The sequence below is a fragment of the Danio rerio genome, chromosome 6 (genome assembly GCF_052040795.2).
Source record: "Danio rerio strain M-AB ecotype USA chromosome 6, GRCz13ab, whole genome shotgun sequence".
NCBI lineage: Eukaryota > Metazoa > Chordata > Actinopteri > Cypriniformes > Danionidae > Danio > Danio rerio.
This window is the reverse complement of record NC_141026.1, coordinates 9546911-9564711: the sequence shown is the minus strand read 5'-3', so window position 1 is coordinate 9564711 and position 17801 is coordinate 9546911. Positions and strand designations below refer to the sequence as shown.

The 17801-nt window shown below is 35.8% G+C and overlaps 2 protein-coding genes across 2 annotated transcripts in view; both read right to left on the bottom strand.

Annotated features, from left to right (window-relative positions):
- Positions 1-3126: 3126 nt before the first annotated feature.
- On the bottom strand, positions 3127-8309 carry LOC147843367 (uncharacterized). Its single transcript, XM_087256844.1, has one exon. The coding sequence runs from the start codon at positions 4857-4859 to the stop codon at positions 4089-4091; it is 771 nt and encodes a 256-aa protein (XP_087112970.1). The 5' UTR covers positions 4860-8309; the 3' UTR covers positions 3127-4088.
- A 140-nt stretch (positions 8310-8449) lies between these two features.
- Positions 8450-17801, bottom strand: part of usp40 (ubiquitin specific peptidase 40) — a 32484-nt gene continuing 23132 nt past the window's right edge. The window contains exons 23-31 of the mRNA XM_087256711.1: positions 17299-17373; positions 17119-17218; positions 16911-16990; positions 16384-16502; positions 14463-14528; positions 14175-14385; positions 13991-14086; positions 12359-12453; positions 8450-10476 (exon numbers count right to left, since the gene is read on the bottom strand). Coding sequence (XP_087112837.1) covers positions 10362-10476; positions 12359-12453; positions 13991-14086; positions 14175-14385; positions 14463-14528; positions 16384-16502; positions 16911-16990; positions 17119-17218; positions 17299-17373 — 957 coding nt within the window. The 3' untranslated portion in view covers positions 8450-10361. The remainder of the gene's footprint in view (positions 10477-12358; positions 12454-13990; positions 14087-14174; positions 14386-14462; positions 14529-16383; positions 16503-16910; positions 16991-17118; positions 17219-17298; positions 17374-17801) is intronic.

The following is a 17801-nucleotide window of genomic DNA, read 5'->3' as shown; positions in this document are numbered from 1 at the left end:
TGAAAAAAAAGGAGGACGAACTTAACATAATTGCTAATATAGCATATGCATACTTACAGTAATTATATTCATTCATTTATTTGATTTTCAGCTAAGTCCCTTTATTAATCAAGGGTTGCCACAGTGGAATGAACCGGCAACTTATCCAGCATATGTTTTAAACAGTTTTAAACAATTTAGCTCATTCAATTCACCTATAGCGCATGTCTTTGGACTGTGGGGGAAACCGGAGCACCTGGAGGAAACCCATGCAAACATGAGGTGAACATGCAAACTCCACACAGAAATGCCAACTGACCCAGCCAAGGCTTAAACCAGCAACCATCTTGCTGTGAGGCGATCATGCTACCCTCTGCACCATGGCACCGTTAATTTAATAGTTTTTACAAATTTCAGTTTATTGAACTTAATTATGTAAGTTTAAACACCTTAGGAATTGTGTTGTTTCAGCTCATTTTAAATTAATAGTTTGAACAAGACCCATTTTTTTTTTTTTTTAATTCTATGGCTATTTTTCATTCTTTGAATCTTGCCCATGTTTTAATGCCTTTTAGGTTCACAATGACCACCCCAAAACATTTATATATATATATATATATATATATATATATATATATATATATATATATATATATATATATATATATATATATTGTTATATTATTTAGCAGCTATTTCTTGTTGTGCTTCTTTGATGTTAAAAAATGCTCCTTCCATCAAAAGTTAAATTTTTTCAATGTCATCTAGCTTAACAAATTCTAGCGGAGTCTAGATAGTGCTTAGGCTTCTGACTCTGTGGTCAAACATGAAAAGGGCCAAAATGGCCACAGAGTTTTTTTTATTATTTTATTTTTGTTGCATAACAACAATAGGGTATATGCCGAGCTAGTATTTTTCCCATACTGATAAACTTCCGGTGACCTGTTATTGTGAGTTTTTTCCCATTTTATCCGGTTCCTTTTACAGCATTGATGTTGTAATGTCGTTAAAATATATTCTGTTAAATAAACTTTGGCATTTAGTTGCTCAAGCGTAAAACGATACAAAAAGCCGTTTACTGGCACGCGCCCGTCAGAATCGGCAGGCAAGCGCAGAAGCTCCATTGAATATACTGGTGTAAAATAAATGCTCATATAAAGACATGGCGGGGGGAAATGTAATTTAATGCAGTGCTTCTTGTACAATCTGAGACCCACTTTATATCGGATATCACTCAGCCAGTGGAGATTGCTGATTTTTAAAGAAAAGAGCCTTTAAACGCACCGGTTTTTGCATTGGCATACAGTTCGCCGGAAGCGCTTAACCCAAGTTACTGGCAAATTAAAAGACCTATTAGCATGCTTCGGATTAGCATACCCTATATAGCATACAAAAATGAGGAATACAATGCTTACATTTTTTTCCACATAAAAGAAACAAATCAGTAGAAAAAAACAAAAACAAATATTTTAAAATAAAATTACAGTGGATATAGAAATGACAAAAATTTGCATAGGATTCCAAAATTGCATACCTTCTAATTGCTTTTTTTATTTTTTTGTGTCTTTTAGGGTATCGATATAATGCTTAAGATCAATTTTGATCAAATAAATAATAGGTTTACTATTTTAGTTTGTGTATACATGGTACTTCTCAAATATTATCATTAAATTAATAAACAAATTTTGCTACCAAGTTTTGTTATTATTATCGTATATCCATAAAATTTCTTTACAAGAAAACAGATTTTTTAATTTTGTAAGGTTAAATATAAGACATTCAACATCAAACCAATACATTTGGGTATATGTGCATTCAAAAAACGTGTTTTATCAATTCCTCCTCTAATTCACAAAAAGAGCACATAGATTCCATGTCTCTAAAAAAATTTTTTAACAACTTCTTTCACTTGATAAATTAAATGTTTTAGTTTATGTCACAAATGGCCAAGTGGACTGACTCACATTAGCACCTGATTATGTCGGGGAAAAAAGGGATCTACTGTACACTCGACTAGACTTCATCTGACCAGCACATATCCAACAAGTGCAAACTGTTTTTGCTTTGTTATATAAATCAGGCAATACATGTTTTGAATGCTTTCACCAATTTAAGCTGGTACTATGTTATGCAGAACTTCAGAATTAAAACTGAAACTAAGTAACTAAAACTTAATAGCCCTAAGTTTTTACTATGTAGATGACACTTTAAACTCTTCAGATAAGAGATGTGATATCACTTCAGTCAGAGGAAAGTAATGCGTTTTCTGAACACACAACATGAACTTTGGAAGACAATGAACATTTCACCATGGTTAATGTGTTTCAGGGAAAGTACTGGTTTTCCCATTCAGCATAAGAGTACCAAAGTTATTATAGTATATTGTGTTTATATATATATATATATATATATATATATATATATATATATATATATATATATATATATATATATATTTAGTTTCAGATTTAGTAGTTTAGCAGTGTTAACAGAACACACCCAGTGTCAACCAGAGCATTTCCACAGCTCAAATTAATTATTGTACAAATATCTCAATAATAAAAATAAAATAATTATTTCATCAGACACTGAATCCAAAACCATACAAATGCAACAAATAAAAAATAATGATTTCAGACAAACATCTTCATATAAAGATATTACATTAAATGTAGTGAAACATGGCTACTTTACATTTTTTAGCCAGAGCGGAGAATATAAGACACATTTTATGTTCATAAATGTTTTTGATTTGATTTGATTTGAATATTATCATGCTTTTGACTGATATGTTTGTCATTAAAAGAGCATGTTTTTCCCTAAACAGACGCAGGTCCAATTTTCCACCACATAATTAGTGCTTATGAGTTATGAAAATGATTATTTATTTTTTCTAATTATTATCGGATTACAGTAAGTTTTTCAGTTCGTATTTGTTTTTAACCATAGTTTGAGTCTTTAACTTTTTTTTAGTTTTTACTAAAAGAACCTTGCTGAGTACAAAACTGTAAAGATTAGATCACAGTTTCACTTTATCTGCTGCATGCGTTTATTGTAAATCAACAGATATTTTGGATTCAGACAGCAAATGTACAATGTGTGTTCATGAGATGTCCTCAAGACCTCAAGAAATCAAATGCACTGGGGTATTTTAAGTAAACTGCTGCTTTATTGGGAAAATGTATTACAACTTTAATAAGTAATTCCAGAGAAAGAAAGAAAAACGTCTGTGAGATGAGACTCTTTTTACATTTTTATTAACATGCAACACAAATGTTTCATCATAAGCAGTTAGTTCCAATGCATAAAAACAATAAAAACATGTGTTTATGTTTAAAGTGTAAGACAGAAAAAAGCAGAGTAAAAAAAGTAATCAGATGTAAGCTAGTAATAGGCTTTATAATTTTACTGGAAAATGTATAAAGAAAAGGAAACTGATAACTTGTAAAAGAGCCCAGGAAATGAGCAGTATATTGCCAATCTGACATGCCAATGCTATCTCATGCCAATTCAGAACTTTTTTTTATTTAATGGCTAATTCGTATGAATTTGTACGATCTCATTCATTCGTACATTTTAGAATGATTTGCTCATCGCCCAATGGCCCAAGTGACTGTTGGGTTTAAGGGGTTTGGTGCCATGCCTCTTTTTAAAAATCGTACATGTTCGAACACACTTTTTTGAATTCGTACGATTAGCCACTAAACTGACAAAATGTAAAATAGTTTGTCCTTTGAAGGACACCCGCTTGGTAAAACATATGCTGGATAAATTGGCAGTTCATTCCGCTGTGGTGACCCCTGATTAATAAACCTATTAACGCGAAAAGAAAATAAATAAATGAATGTTCAAACCACTTAAGTCCAAACACAAATCGATTGTGTGAACCCAGCATTTTTTACAATGTGAGATTAGGCTGGACATGCTGACAATTATTAAGTATTTATTCATGTTTATCTAGTTCAAATTCAAAAATAATTTTTATTAATTATTTTGCTTCATCTTACAGAATAAACACATTAATCATTCTAACAAAGATGATCCTATACAAATCAACAATCACACATATCATTGTGCTGATGGAGCCAGTTAGCTGGTTCTGATTCTTCTCACACCTCTTTCAGCAGAATCCCATAGGGACGGATGGACTTTTCCACAATCTCCTTCTCTTGCTGGGCAGAAGTGCCATCAGGAACTGGAATCAGCCAGTAGTCTTTTCTGTCACATATCTTCCTCATCTTTGGGTTGATCCTGTTCTGCATTATGACTCGGTATCTCTTCCCGGTCTTCTTGGATGTGAACTCTCTGCTGTATCCAGAAGCCTGATCGATGTCATATGTCGAGTAGATTCCTCTTCCGTACAGATCTCTAGATCCTGCTTTATAATGCGTTTTGACGATTCCTCTTGCACCTTCAGCAGAGGTTCCGTGATAAGACACAGGCCACTCACCTGCCACCGAGTAACTCCTCATTCCATCCGTCCCCAGCCAAGAGTTTCCATCTGGATACTTGTTCAGGACTTTCAGAGCAATGCGGTACCATCCACATGGCCGAATATACGGCTCATTGCCTCGCATGCAAACTGACTTGTCTCTTGAATGTGTAAAGTCATAATCAAAGCGCGGTGCGAAGAATTCATCCATGTCTACAAACATCTCTGTGCATACATCAGAGTTGAATCCTGCTGCTGACGCTGAATCGGATTCTGTTGACAGCCCATTGAAATACTTGCTCAACGCTACCGGCAAAAAATTCCAAATATTGAGTTCTAAAGTATCAGACTTTCCTTTGAGTCCACTGGAAGGTTTTACTTGAGTTTTCAGAAGGGCAGACAGCGCCTCCAGAACAAGTTCACTGTCCACTGTAGACATGATGCTCATTTGCCTCAACAAAATGGAAAAGTAGTTCTTTCAGCGCGTTCACACTGATGTAGAATCTTGAAGAGCTTTCGTTTTCCTATAAACAAGTACAGTCATGGCATATTGGGTGTGGTATATGCTTATGTGTTGCATAAGAGATACCTGCAGGGTTCAACATTATAAATTCCTTTAGTTTCACTTTTGTAATGACTTTGGTACTGCTAACATGCTTATCGTTTGAAAAAGGATGTAAATTAAACCAAACGACATGTTTAGGATCCTCCTTAGAGACGCACACACAAAAGCACAAATATAGCTGTATATATGGTTTGCAGGGACTTTCCATAGATGTACAGTTTTATGCAAAAGTTTGGCCACCCCTGATAATTTTCATAATTGCAAGCCATAGCCTGCTGGCCATTCAAATCAGAAAATGTATTTATATACATGTTATACCCCAAGGAAAAAGCAACATTTCAGTTCTGATATAACAGTTATTTAAATCAACAGATGCAATACAATTTGAGTCTTAACAAAAACAGACTGGTGCAAAGATTTGAGCACCCCAACAGAATAATGACATCAATCTTTTGTACAGCCACCTTTTGCTGAAACAACAGCCTTCTTATAGTGAAGGATGTCCCTGAATTCTTGCTGAAGGCATTTTGGGCCATTCTTCCTTGCAAAATTTCTCCAATTCATTCAGGTTTGATGGGTTCAGAGCATGAACGGCCCTTTCAAATCAACCATAAGATTTCTGATGATGTTCAAGTCTGGGGACTGGGATGGGCATTCTAGCAAATTGCAACATGTCTGACCATGAATTTCTTGGTCGGTGTGAAATTGTGCTTTGGGCAGAGATGTATAAAGTACTAGAGACCCAGACTTAAGTAAAAGTACAAGTGCTTTATCAAAAAATTGACTTGAGTAGAAGTTGAAGTGCTCTTTAAGCACCATACTTAAGTGGATGTACTTAAGAAACATTTTTTGTGCTTAAGTATTGCAAGTAGTTTATTTTAAAACTTACTTAAATACTGAAAGTAAAAGTCCAAGTATTGTGTAATGTAATTATTAAAGAAAGCAGTCAAATGACATCATATTGTTTTGTTTATATTAAATATCTTTTTTGGGGCACGTGATTAAGCAGAACGAAAAGAAACATGGCTTACGATACTGTGCTGTGCCGCCTTCATTGTAGTAAGAGCGTTATTTACTCGCTCTCACCTCCTTCGCCATAGTGTTCTACTGCAACATCACGTATAGAAAATATATGACGTCAGTACATAATAACTGGTTATAACCTATTACTGAACAGATATCAATAATTTTGACACCGCTAGTAACGAGTAACGATGCAGCACATAAAAAAAATCTATCAGAGTAAAAGTATTAAACTCATCGAAAATATGTATGTATCTGTACTTCACTCCAGTGAAGTACAGATACAGCCTTTTAGTATCCAAGTACAGTAGTGAAGTAGTTCTACTTCGTTACTATACATCTCTGGCTTTGGGTTATTGTCTGGCTGAAACATTAAACCCTGTCATAACTTCTTGACTGCCTTGACGCCTCTTGACTGATTTCTGAACATTGTTCTTCAATGAACAATCTGCTGACACGGTGTGAAATCCATGCGACGTGTAACTCTGACAAGGTTTCCAGTACCTGTGCTTGCCACGTATCCATACAGCATGATGGACCCTGCACCATATTTTACAGTAGGAAGCATGTTCTTGTCCTGGAATGCTGTATTCTTCCATCATGCAAAGCACCTGTGGTTGTGGCATCTGTCCATAGTATATTTTTCCAAAATGATTCAGGCTTGTCCAGTTGAGCTTTTGCATAACTCGAACAGCTCTTCTAGTTGGCAACATGCAGAAAAGGCTTTTCTGCGTCATCTTCCCTTGAGCTGCTCTTTGTAAAGAGTGCGTTGAGAACGATGTGGAACGATGTACAATGACATTATCAGCAGCAAGATGTTCCCGGAGCTCTTCCGAGGTGGTCTGTTGATTGTCTGTGACCATTCTTCGCCATTACCTTTCAAATATTTTTCTTGGTCTAGCATTTTTCCTGCACAAGAACTGTTCCTGTGACCTTCCATTTTCTTACTATATTTCTGACTGTGGAGACTTTAAACCTTTGTGATAGCTTTTTGTATTGTTGGTGAATTATCCTAGTTTTTAGGTCATTTGGAAGTTCTTTTGAGGTTCCCATGTTGCTACTTTCAGATTCGTAATAAGGAGAAGCACAACTAGCAATCAGCTATCTTATCTAACCGGCTCTTTAAGATCTCAAAACTCTTTTCTGGTAGTATCTAAAATAACCAAGTTTTCTCAAGGAGGTCAAGCCATCTCATTTATGGTTTCTAAGTTCTGCAATAGTCTTCCTGATAATGTCTGAGGCTCAGACATACTCTCTTCGTTCAAAACTAGATTAGAGACCTATCTTTTTAGTAAATCATACACGCAATGCATTACAAAACATTGATTTTAGCACCACCTGTAACACCATCATCCCCCAACACTTGGTGAATAAATTACAGCAATGGGCATCAGCACCCCAACTATACAACTGGTTATTAGATTTTCTTACATAAAACAGACATCAAGTTTAGGCAGAGGCCATGAACACTGGGGTCCTCCAGGGATGTGTGCTGAGTCCACTGCCGTTCACACTGATGACTCATGACTTTTGTGCCAGAACTATATTATCAAGTTTGCAGATGATACAACAGTGGTAGGGCCTAATCATCAACGATGATGAGTCTGCAGTAAGGTGATGCATCAACTAGCGTGACATCAATAACCTACAACTCAATGTCAAAACGAGAAGGAATTGTGAACTAACCAATACAGACTGCTTACTCTATTTAAGTTTCTGCAAAGGTAGTTTTTATTTGATTTTGTGTACACGCCTGCAATGGCTGAAAATATATTGTCAAGACTAAAAAAATATATACAGGTGTCCAAATGCGACAGCTGAAACCGATGTCTTGCATACGTCTGTGTGTATTGATTCTCGAAGCACTGACTCCAGCTGCAGTCCACTCTTTGTGAATCTCCATCACATTTTTGAATGGGAGTTGTTTCACAATTCTCTCCAGGGTGCAGTTATCCCTATTGCTTTAACACTTTTTTTCTACCACATCTTTTCCTTTGCCTCTCTATAACTGTGCTTGGACACAGAGCTCTGTAAACAGCCAGCCTCTTTTGCAATGACCTTTTGTGTCTTGCCCTCCTTGTGCAAGATGTCAATGGTCGTCTTTTGGACAACTGTCAAGCTGTCTTCCCAATGATTGTGTAGCCTACAGAACTAGACTGAGAAACCATTTACAAGTCTTTGCAGGTGTTTTGAGTTATTAGCTTATTAGAGTGTGGCACCAGGTGTCTTCAGTACTAAACTTTTTCACAATAATCTCATTTTCTGAGATACTGAATTTGGGGTTGTCATTAGTTGTCATCAAAATCTTAAGAAATAAACACTTGAAGTATATCAGTCTGTGTTAAATGAGTGTATACATTATACAAGTTTCACTTCTTAAATGGAATTAGTGAAATCAACTATGGCCAGTATGACCAGCACCTATATCTAAAACAAAAACAACTAAAATGTTCCAGTTAGCACTTTGCCATTTACTTTAGCCACAAGGATACAGAAGACACTGTATTGTTGATATTGGTACCTTCCAAATGGTGGATTTCTTGTATACTTGTTTAATGAACAGAAAATCTGATTGTAAAAAAATTACTAAATTAAAATTACTACATATGTAACAATGCTTATTAAACATGTTGTCATTTTTAAAAACAGTACTACTAAACAAGGCAAACAATGGTCACACTTTATTTTGATGGTCCGTTTGTTGAATTCAAGCTACATTTCATCTACATGCCAACTAATTGTCATTAGATTTTAACAGTCATTAGACTGTTAAGGTTGGGGTTAGAGTTAGTTTAAGTTGACATGTACTTGCAAAGTTTCTTATAGTCAGTTAAATGCCTGTTGAAGAAGCAGTATCAACAGATATTAGGCAGACAGTCTACTAATACTCAAATGGACCATCAAAATAAAGTGTTAGCCAAACAATATTTAACAAAACATGCAACTCATTACATAAAGAGAACGGGTTCTTAAAGAACTACTGTTTTTGTACTCGGAACCATTTCAGATTAAATTAATCTCTATTTTTTTTTTCTCAACGAAACACAACAACAAAAGTGATCTACATCCCTGATTACCACATCTCTCATTCAGAAGAGTTTTTTCATAATCTTGTTTCTACATGTACAACAACTAAATTTTCAATAAAAGGCTGAGGGTTTTTTGGTTACAGTCCAATGCATTATTTCTGCATACACAGCTGATGGCAGTGGGAGAGGATACAGAGGTCCGACAGTTTTAAAGTTTCTATAAACTATTAGCACATTTACCATTCATCCAAACACATTTCATAAACTTAAATAGAAAAAAGTACTGAAACACTGGATAGCTTGACATGAAAACTAACCTGAATTGATTGCTGGACAGTGAAAAAATTAATTATTTTTGGAAAATATATGCTTTTACCGTGATTTATTGACTAAAGATAAAAAGCAAGAGCTGAAGTTAAAGAAACTTCATGAGTAATTGAAGATTTTCACAAAAACAAGCACCATAAATGTATATAAAAAAGAGCGATATCACAATAAGCTATTTTGAGAAATACTATGAGAAAAAGGCCAAAATGTAAATATATTTTCATTGATAATCTGAAGTAAATCTTGCTCCCATTTGAGTCCAGGGCTAAAAATCAATTGCATACAATAAATGGCAACTTTGACACATTCTAAAAACATGCCGGGTTGCATTAACCCAACATTGGGTTAAATATGGACAAATCCAACCACTTAAATTTTAACTTTTTTTAAAAATCTTTAAATGACATTACTTTAACCCAACTGTTAAGTTTGTCCATATTTGACCTAACAATGGGTTAATACAACCCAGCTTTTTTTCACCAAAACATACACAAATAAAATGGGATCAGTGTGATTTGGAATGACATAAGGGTGAGTAAACGATCAGAGTTTTATTTTTTTGAGTGAATGAACCTTTATAAATGATAAATAATTGCACATAATCTGTGTAAACCATTTCCCATACAGTATCATGATGATTTTGTAAAAATAAAAAAGCCTAGAATATAAGAGTTGCACACAACACATCACATCCATCCCTAAAAGAAAATTCTCTCTGAATTGAGGCAGAAAAATCCATTGGCAGACGCTGAAGCTGACCTCTCAGTCTTAAAGAGATCTGCTCCAGGAGTTAATTGCATATAATTGACAAGGAAAAAGCTTCAAGATAATCTCAATGATTGGAGACATATTCCCACTTGAAGTTCAGTTTTAGATTATTGTCCCATAGAATCTGATTTGTTCAGAGGGTGGGTCTCTGGCTCTGCGTATTCAGTTCGACCTTCTGAGACTCGGAGAGCATATTCTGTATGGCAGCAGAATAGCAGCAGGCGGCCCTAAGTGTGGGTTACCTGAACATTCCCACGTTGATCGATAAGGCCACCTCGGGTTTACGGTTTTTAGCAGAGCCCGTCTTCTTGGACCCGGTGTCTAGTGAAGATTCTCCAGTGGCAGTGCTACCCCTAGTGGACATCATTATCAGTGAGTTATTGATATATATATATATATATATATATATACACACACACAGAGATTAGTTTGAATCAGTCTAATTAGCTATTTTATTAATATAATATTTTTCATTAGTTTTTTTATGTTAATAGGTATTTATAGGTTTCAGAGATGATCAAAATACCCCAAAAAAAGCTACTAAAAATCTTGTCAAAACATTTCATATGACTTCAGTGGTTCAACTATATCACGATTACAGTAAGCAGCATAAACGCAAACCGGCATCTTATGCAAAAAAACATTGCCAAACAAAATTGTTTAAAGTTCCTTATTGCACACTATTGTTCTTGGAGTGTTCTTTTTCTGAACTTTCATGTCTTTGGACCATTGTGGTTTATAAAACAGGGGTGCCCAAACTTTTTTTTTTTTTAGAAAGGGCCAAAAACCAAACATGATTGAGGGCTGTGGGCCGAAGTTAAATATACCAAGTGTATTACATTAAATTTGACATTGATCATTTTCTACTTTATTTGCTAATATGTAAAAATAACTAGAAATGTTGCTTTAAAACATATAAATTAATGATGCAGTATCATTTTTAACGTGTTATAACGAACTTATTATAGTAAAAACATAAACAATCCCATTTATAACACAATTGAGTTCAATGTTGAATACACTAGTCGAGCTGCTCCTGCCTTTACCTTGATTTGCTTACCGATGTCTTGTGCATTGTCCTCTATCTGACATTATTCACATTTTAAAGTCAGATTTATTTACATAATTTAAATCAAACATTTAATTTTAATTAGCTTTATTTGTAGCTCCTCAATTAAACTAAGAAACAAAAGATTATGTTCAATTCGAAATGATGATCTCGGTCAAAGTGCCCAACCTAAACCTGGTTTATACTTCTCCGTCAAATGACCAGTGTAACCCATGGCACATGCAACGCGCGTAGCATTTAAACTTCTGCGCGCTGTCTCTGTTGGTCTGCAGTAGCACTTCCGAAACGCTAGTTGGCAGTGAGGTGTTTACGTTCCTGTGTCGAGTTTTTTCGCTGGTATTTTGTTTTTTTCTGAACGCTTCCTAAATGGCTCAAACTCGCTCATTTTGAGGCAGGAACCGGCGGACGTGCAACAACTTTAACTATGAGGTAAACACAAAACAAAATTTTCCATCCGGAGCTCCTTCACAGGTCTCCACACTTGTAAACAATCGCTCCATCTGGCTTACGCCGCTCGCACGGCTCTCTATCCCGGCCAGACTCGTCAGCGCTACCAGGCCGACCAATCAAAGAGCTTGCACTACGCGTCTTTGCGACGTGTAGTTACATTTTTTGAGAGGTGCACATCAGTGACGCCGACGGCCACGGTGTAGGGCTATGCCTCAACGCGAAGGCTGCACCTAGCATACGCGTGCGCGTGCGCTTGACGCAGAAGTATAAATCAGCCATTCATTATTCTTCCTCTCTTTTCAGATGGGTTGGATGGGTTGTACTTTGGGCACCTCTGCTATAGAGGGTCAGAAAGCTCTCGGATTTCATCAGAAAAATATCTTACTTTGTACTACGAAAATGAACGGTTTGAAGGTCTCAAAACATTGAAACTGCATGAGGGTGAGTAAATAATAACAGAAGTTTTATTTTTATGTGAACAAACCCTTTAACAGAAATGAATTTAATTTAATTTTTGGATCAATTTGTTTCATCCCTGATAATAAATGTTTGAATGCCTTTATTTTAAAAAAATATCCTGACCCCAAACTTTTGAAAGGGAATGTGCATTGAAACAAAACAGCACATTTCAATCTTTTTTTTACATACAAATGTGATCAGCATAAGCTTATGACACTAATAAATAAGCTAGGAATGAAGCAAAATGAAAGAATCACCTCGTGTTTTGATTCGTTACCTCCTCCCTGAGTCTCAGCTGGCCAATCTCATCCTCCAGAGTGGTAAATTCTTTATTATTGTCTATTAGCAGATTCTAAAACACAATGCAGATTCACAGAAAAAATAATTAAAAATGACAATTATTTCTGAAGCCAAAGAATTCTCTCCAAAAAATGACTATCTTCAACAAGTATGGAAGACTTTTTTCGTAAGATGTGATAACCCCAGAATGGATAAATAAAATAATAAAATGGTCTTTTATTATGTGCATCTGCATCTCTGACTTATACAGAACTGTTTAATTAATCTAGATTATTTAAGGCACGTATAAGCAACTGTTAAATTACACAAAAAAAAAAAAAAAAAAAAAAAAAAACAGTAATCCCAAGTCATTTCTGTTAACTCATTACACCCATGACTAATTACTGGCAGATGGGAAGTAGTTTAAGTTTAAAGGGAATCTAATTTGCCCCTTTTTACAAATTGTAAAATAAGTCTTGGATGTCTGTAGAGTGTGTATGTAAAGTTTCAGCTTAAAATACAGCACAAATAATGTTTTATAACTCCCCTTTTAGGCTTTGGTCCAAATTGTGCTGTTTTGGTGACTGTCCCTTTAAATTCAAATGAGATCGTGCTCCAAGCCCACTTTTCAAAAGAGGGTGGAGCTATAAATGTGTCAGTATAGCAGCAGATTCAAAACTCTAATGGGGCGTTCACAACAGACGCATGTTTTCCCTTGGGACACCAACAACAGGTGCTACATGGAACTCCCTGCCACGTTCACTCTGTTCTGTTAATAATATCTCAGAATTAAAATCTTTACTTAATACTCATTTGTTTTCTGAATGCTTCACTTCTGATCTGACAACTTTGTTTACTCCACCTGTACTCTGCTTATTTGTCTCTTAGGTCTTGTTTTGTATTTACAGTTTGTTATATTTGACTTCTTGTATGTTTGTGTACCTAATGTTGCCTCTACTTGTTTACTGTTTATTTCAATGCTGCTTGTACGATATCTTTTTGTTACATTTTTTGTAAAGTGTCCTTGAGCTCTGGTAAGGCGCTATATAAATACAATTTATCATTTATTATTATTATTACATCATAATCACACCCATCCTCGAGCAAGCTCCTGATTGGTTAACGTGGTAAAAGTTCAGATTTTAACTAAGCAATTCTTGCGTTAAGCGTGTTAAACGCCCAAAAACGCTCAATTCGAGCCACCTCAATCGTGCGAATAGCACCACAGGGTGTCTACTTGTGTCTTTGCATTGACTTAACATGTAAATCACTGACGCTTGATGCTTCATCCTCAACTTATGTGAATGTTCCATAATGGCAAACGGCTGCTTCTCACTCAGGGCTGTCTATGCTAATGCGGGACAGATTGTCACTAATAGGCGGGGCTTTCCCTTTCTGATAACGTGCACAATGGGAGAATGCCAATAAAATTGCTTTTAACAAAGTGTGATTCAAAAAAACAGAATGAATTAATTTGTATTCTTAGAGAGTTGCTATATTCACACACTATTGTTTAAACACCTTATAAAAGTGATTTTTGCACTTCCTTTAAGCTAGGCTCTAGTTTCTGGAGTAGCTTCTCCAATACTTAATACAAAAAATAAAAGCACCTTGACTCCAATAATATCTCCATCCTTCAGGTAGAAAGGAGCTGCCTGGAGACTCTCAGCTTTTCTCTTCTTCTTCCTTTTTGAGACCTGTTGAGTCTATAATTCATTCAGAAGTTATTATACAAGTATACATCACTCTAAGGCGAAAATACACTCAATTGATACATTCGCTCTCTCTTCTCACCCAGTTGGAGATGGGCATCCAGCTGTGTTTGTCAGGCAGGTGTTTAGCCAGCAGCAGGTTGTCAGGAGCAAGGCCGTAGTGGGCGGCCAGAGCAGCGTACAGGCCCTTAGGTGAACCGTCCCGCCCCGCGTCCCACAAAAACTCCTCAGAAGGATAATACGCCTTCTCTCCAGGCACCCCCATCTGAACCCTCAGCAATAAATCCTTCAGCCTGAAAAACAATGATCGGTTTAAAACATTCATTCATTCGTGAATTTGATGAATCGTCTCATTATCTGAAAGTCTCACCCCAGGTCCTCTTCCTTCATCAGCCTCTGAACACACACTTCTGCCCCGTTCCCTAGCTTCAGCTTCCTGCAGGCAAAACACATTCATATAAATAGGTTTATTACTTTGAGGCGCATTCCCAATTCTACCCCTTCCACTTACGCCTAACCCCTCTGTTCATGTGAAGGGTGTCCCAATTCTCCTTTGTTTGGAGGCATAGGGGTAAGAGGAAAGGCTATATAAACCTTCAAACTGAGATTTTTTAGATTAGATTAGAATCAACATTATTGTCATTACACATGTACAAGTACAAGGAAACGGAATGCAGTTTAGGTCTAAAGGCTTATTTATACTTCTGCATCGAGTGATCGGTATGACCCACAGCGCCTGCCTTGCGTGTAGTCGTGCATTTATAGTTCTGCGTGCTGTTTGTGTTGTTCTGCAATAGCACATCTAAAACGCTAGCTGGCAGTAGATTTTTATGTTCCTCTGTGTCGAGTTTCATTGCAGGTTTTTTGTTTTTTTCTGAACGCTACATATAGCTAAAACTCGTTTGTTCAGGGGCTGGAAACTGTGGATGTGCAACAGCTTTAATCATAAAGGTAAACACAAAACAAATGTTTCCATCTGGAGCTCCTTCATGGAACTCGACACTTGTAAACACTCGCTCCATCGGGCTCGCGGCTCAGGAACGGCCACGCTCATTACCGGTACCAAGCCGACCAATCACAGAGTTTGTGCTACGCATTGTTGTGACGAGTAGTTAAATTTTTTAAAAGGTGCGCATCAGCGTCAGCCACGACAAGGGCTATTGCGCGACTACTAAAACTATAGGTAATATTAACAGATGTACTTTAAGCATAATATACAAGTCGTATTAACTTGAATCAGATATTTAAAAATAGATAAACATGCTGCACAGGTTGCTATGCTTAATCAGGGATATGCAAATGAACATAATATACAGGTTGTTATTTGCTTTAAACAGGAATTTCAGTATCACACAAAAAAATAAAGAGGTACTGACATTATTCTGTGAAGCGAAAGTGCACTCGTTTTTCGATTGTTCGATTTAGTCGCCTATGGGAGAAATGACTAAGAATAATAAACCGCAGAAAGCAGTCAAACTACTTGCTCTACAAACAAGTGGGTTTCTGAAAAGCATAATAAGTATAATAATATAATATGAAAATACCAGTTTGCAACAGTTTCCATTTAAATGAATTGAAAATGCTCCGCTGAACTCGCAACATGAGTTTTTAAGGAAAGTATTTCTATCCCTAACCCTTCAAACTCTGTTTCAAGGGTCAAGGGAAGGCATACGTGGATTGGAAGGGGTATAAAATAGAATTGGAATTGAGCCCAAGTCTTTCATTTCTCCTGTAGGTTTTCACTGCCAATCATGTGGACAGTGAAATAACATGTTTTGTTGTTACAGTAATGAAAACACTGCATATTTTTATACAGTAGATTTCAGTAAAAAAAAAAATGAAGTGATTTCAGAAAACTCAATTATAGTTGAGAAGTGACAATTTTATTTATAGCTTTATAGTAAAAAAGGTGAATTCAGGATATATCTGATAGTGAAGGGTGAGTAAAAGGTGATGTAAATTTGTTAATGGCTATGTTCGTAGATAAAACAATTCAATTTGATTTGATCATGCATATGACAATTTCAATAAAATATTTTCAGCAATTTACCAATCTTGATTTAAAATACTAAACATATCAAATTAACACATACTATGCATATCATAAATAGTTAATAAAATAAAAAAACAGGAGGAATGTGAAACTTAAGCAAGGATTTAATATATCCTGTGTTTACACCTTAAGGTTAAATTAAAGGGTAAAGGCAATGTTAACCTTTTATCCCAGAAACTGTACCGTTTAATGAAACAACAGACTCATGCAAAACAGAAGAAAATGTAAAGGTATAAACCTGAGTGTCATCTGGTTTCCTCGGAGTATCCTGGCCAGTTTCTTGCCCTCCAGCAGCCACACACGCATAAACTCGGGACTGGGCACACACACATCCTGAAGAGCTGGCAGAGTCATCACCTACCAGAAACACATCCATGTTCTCTTAGGATTGTGGGATTTGCTGTGTTTAAACTGTTATGTCATATGTTATTCTGATTTGATATGCTACATTTTAATTGCAGTCTTTATATTTCATTACAGATCATTTGTCTTCTGCTATTGAAAGTCTCAAACTGCTGTCAAAAATGTCACAAAACAAACAGTAATGTAATTTAAAACCACACACACGCATGCACAGAGAAAAAGAGACATACATCTAGTCCTTGTCACATAATCCTTCAGAAATCATACATAATATCATATATTTTGGTATATATTGCATCACCAAAAATGTTATGTCCGTGTGTTGTGCGAAACGCCGAAATAGTGATTATTGTGACAGGGATACACAACCCTATTATTAATGCTGTGATTAGCAATGCCAACCTGAGTTTTAAAGTCGTCAAGTGAAGCCTCCTCTGATATCTCCACATAACCCATGAATCTCATCTCTGATCCGGAGCACTCTGAAAACGCAGTACACAAAACATAAAAAAAGCACAAACTCTTTCAAATGCCCCAAAATCTTTCAGCCCACTGACAGAAACAACAATAATCTCAGTTGATGTACAGAAAAATGAGCAAAAAGTCAAACCTGTGGCGAGTCCCTCAGCGTTTTGAGGCTTAGAGTGATTCAGCTCTGGACAGCTGTCGATCATGTCCATGTACATCCTCACAGACAGCTTAAGGAAACCCTGAAGTTGAGATAATAGAGAAAGGGCTTTGAAAAGTTTCTTTTCATCTTAAATGAAAACTTTCTGAACTGCAAATGCACCTTCGGAGGCAGACGGCCCTCAATCAGCACCAGTGTGTCCCCATAAATGACTTTTGCCTCCTTTAGAGATGCATTCTAGGGGAAAATAAGTAAACAAGAGTAATTTTTGTAAATCTTTCGGAAAATAATAAAAGATAGAAGAATTTTTTTGTGTGTGTGATTGTATTGTGCATAGAGTAAAATAGCATTAAAAAGCATCCATTTGTTCATTTTGTTAAATATTTTTGCAATTGCTATTTATTTCAACATATTTATACACAGCAATTTACTCCTGTGATTTTTCAGGATCAAATAATCCTTCAGACATCATTTTAATAATCTGATTTGATGCTCAAACAAGATTTTTATTATTATAAATGTTGAAAATAATTAGGGTAAATAGGACCTTTATTAAACACACACACACAAATACACAAAATTAATAAACAGCGATCCATTACATTAAAGTGACAGTATTGCGAGATTTATAATGTTGCAAAATATTACTATTTTAAAAGATTACT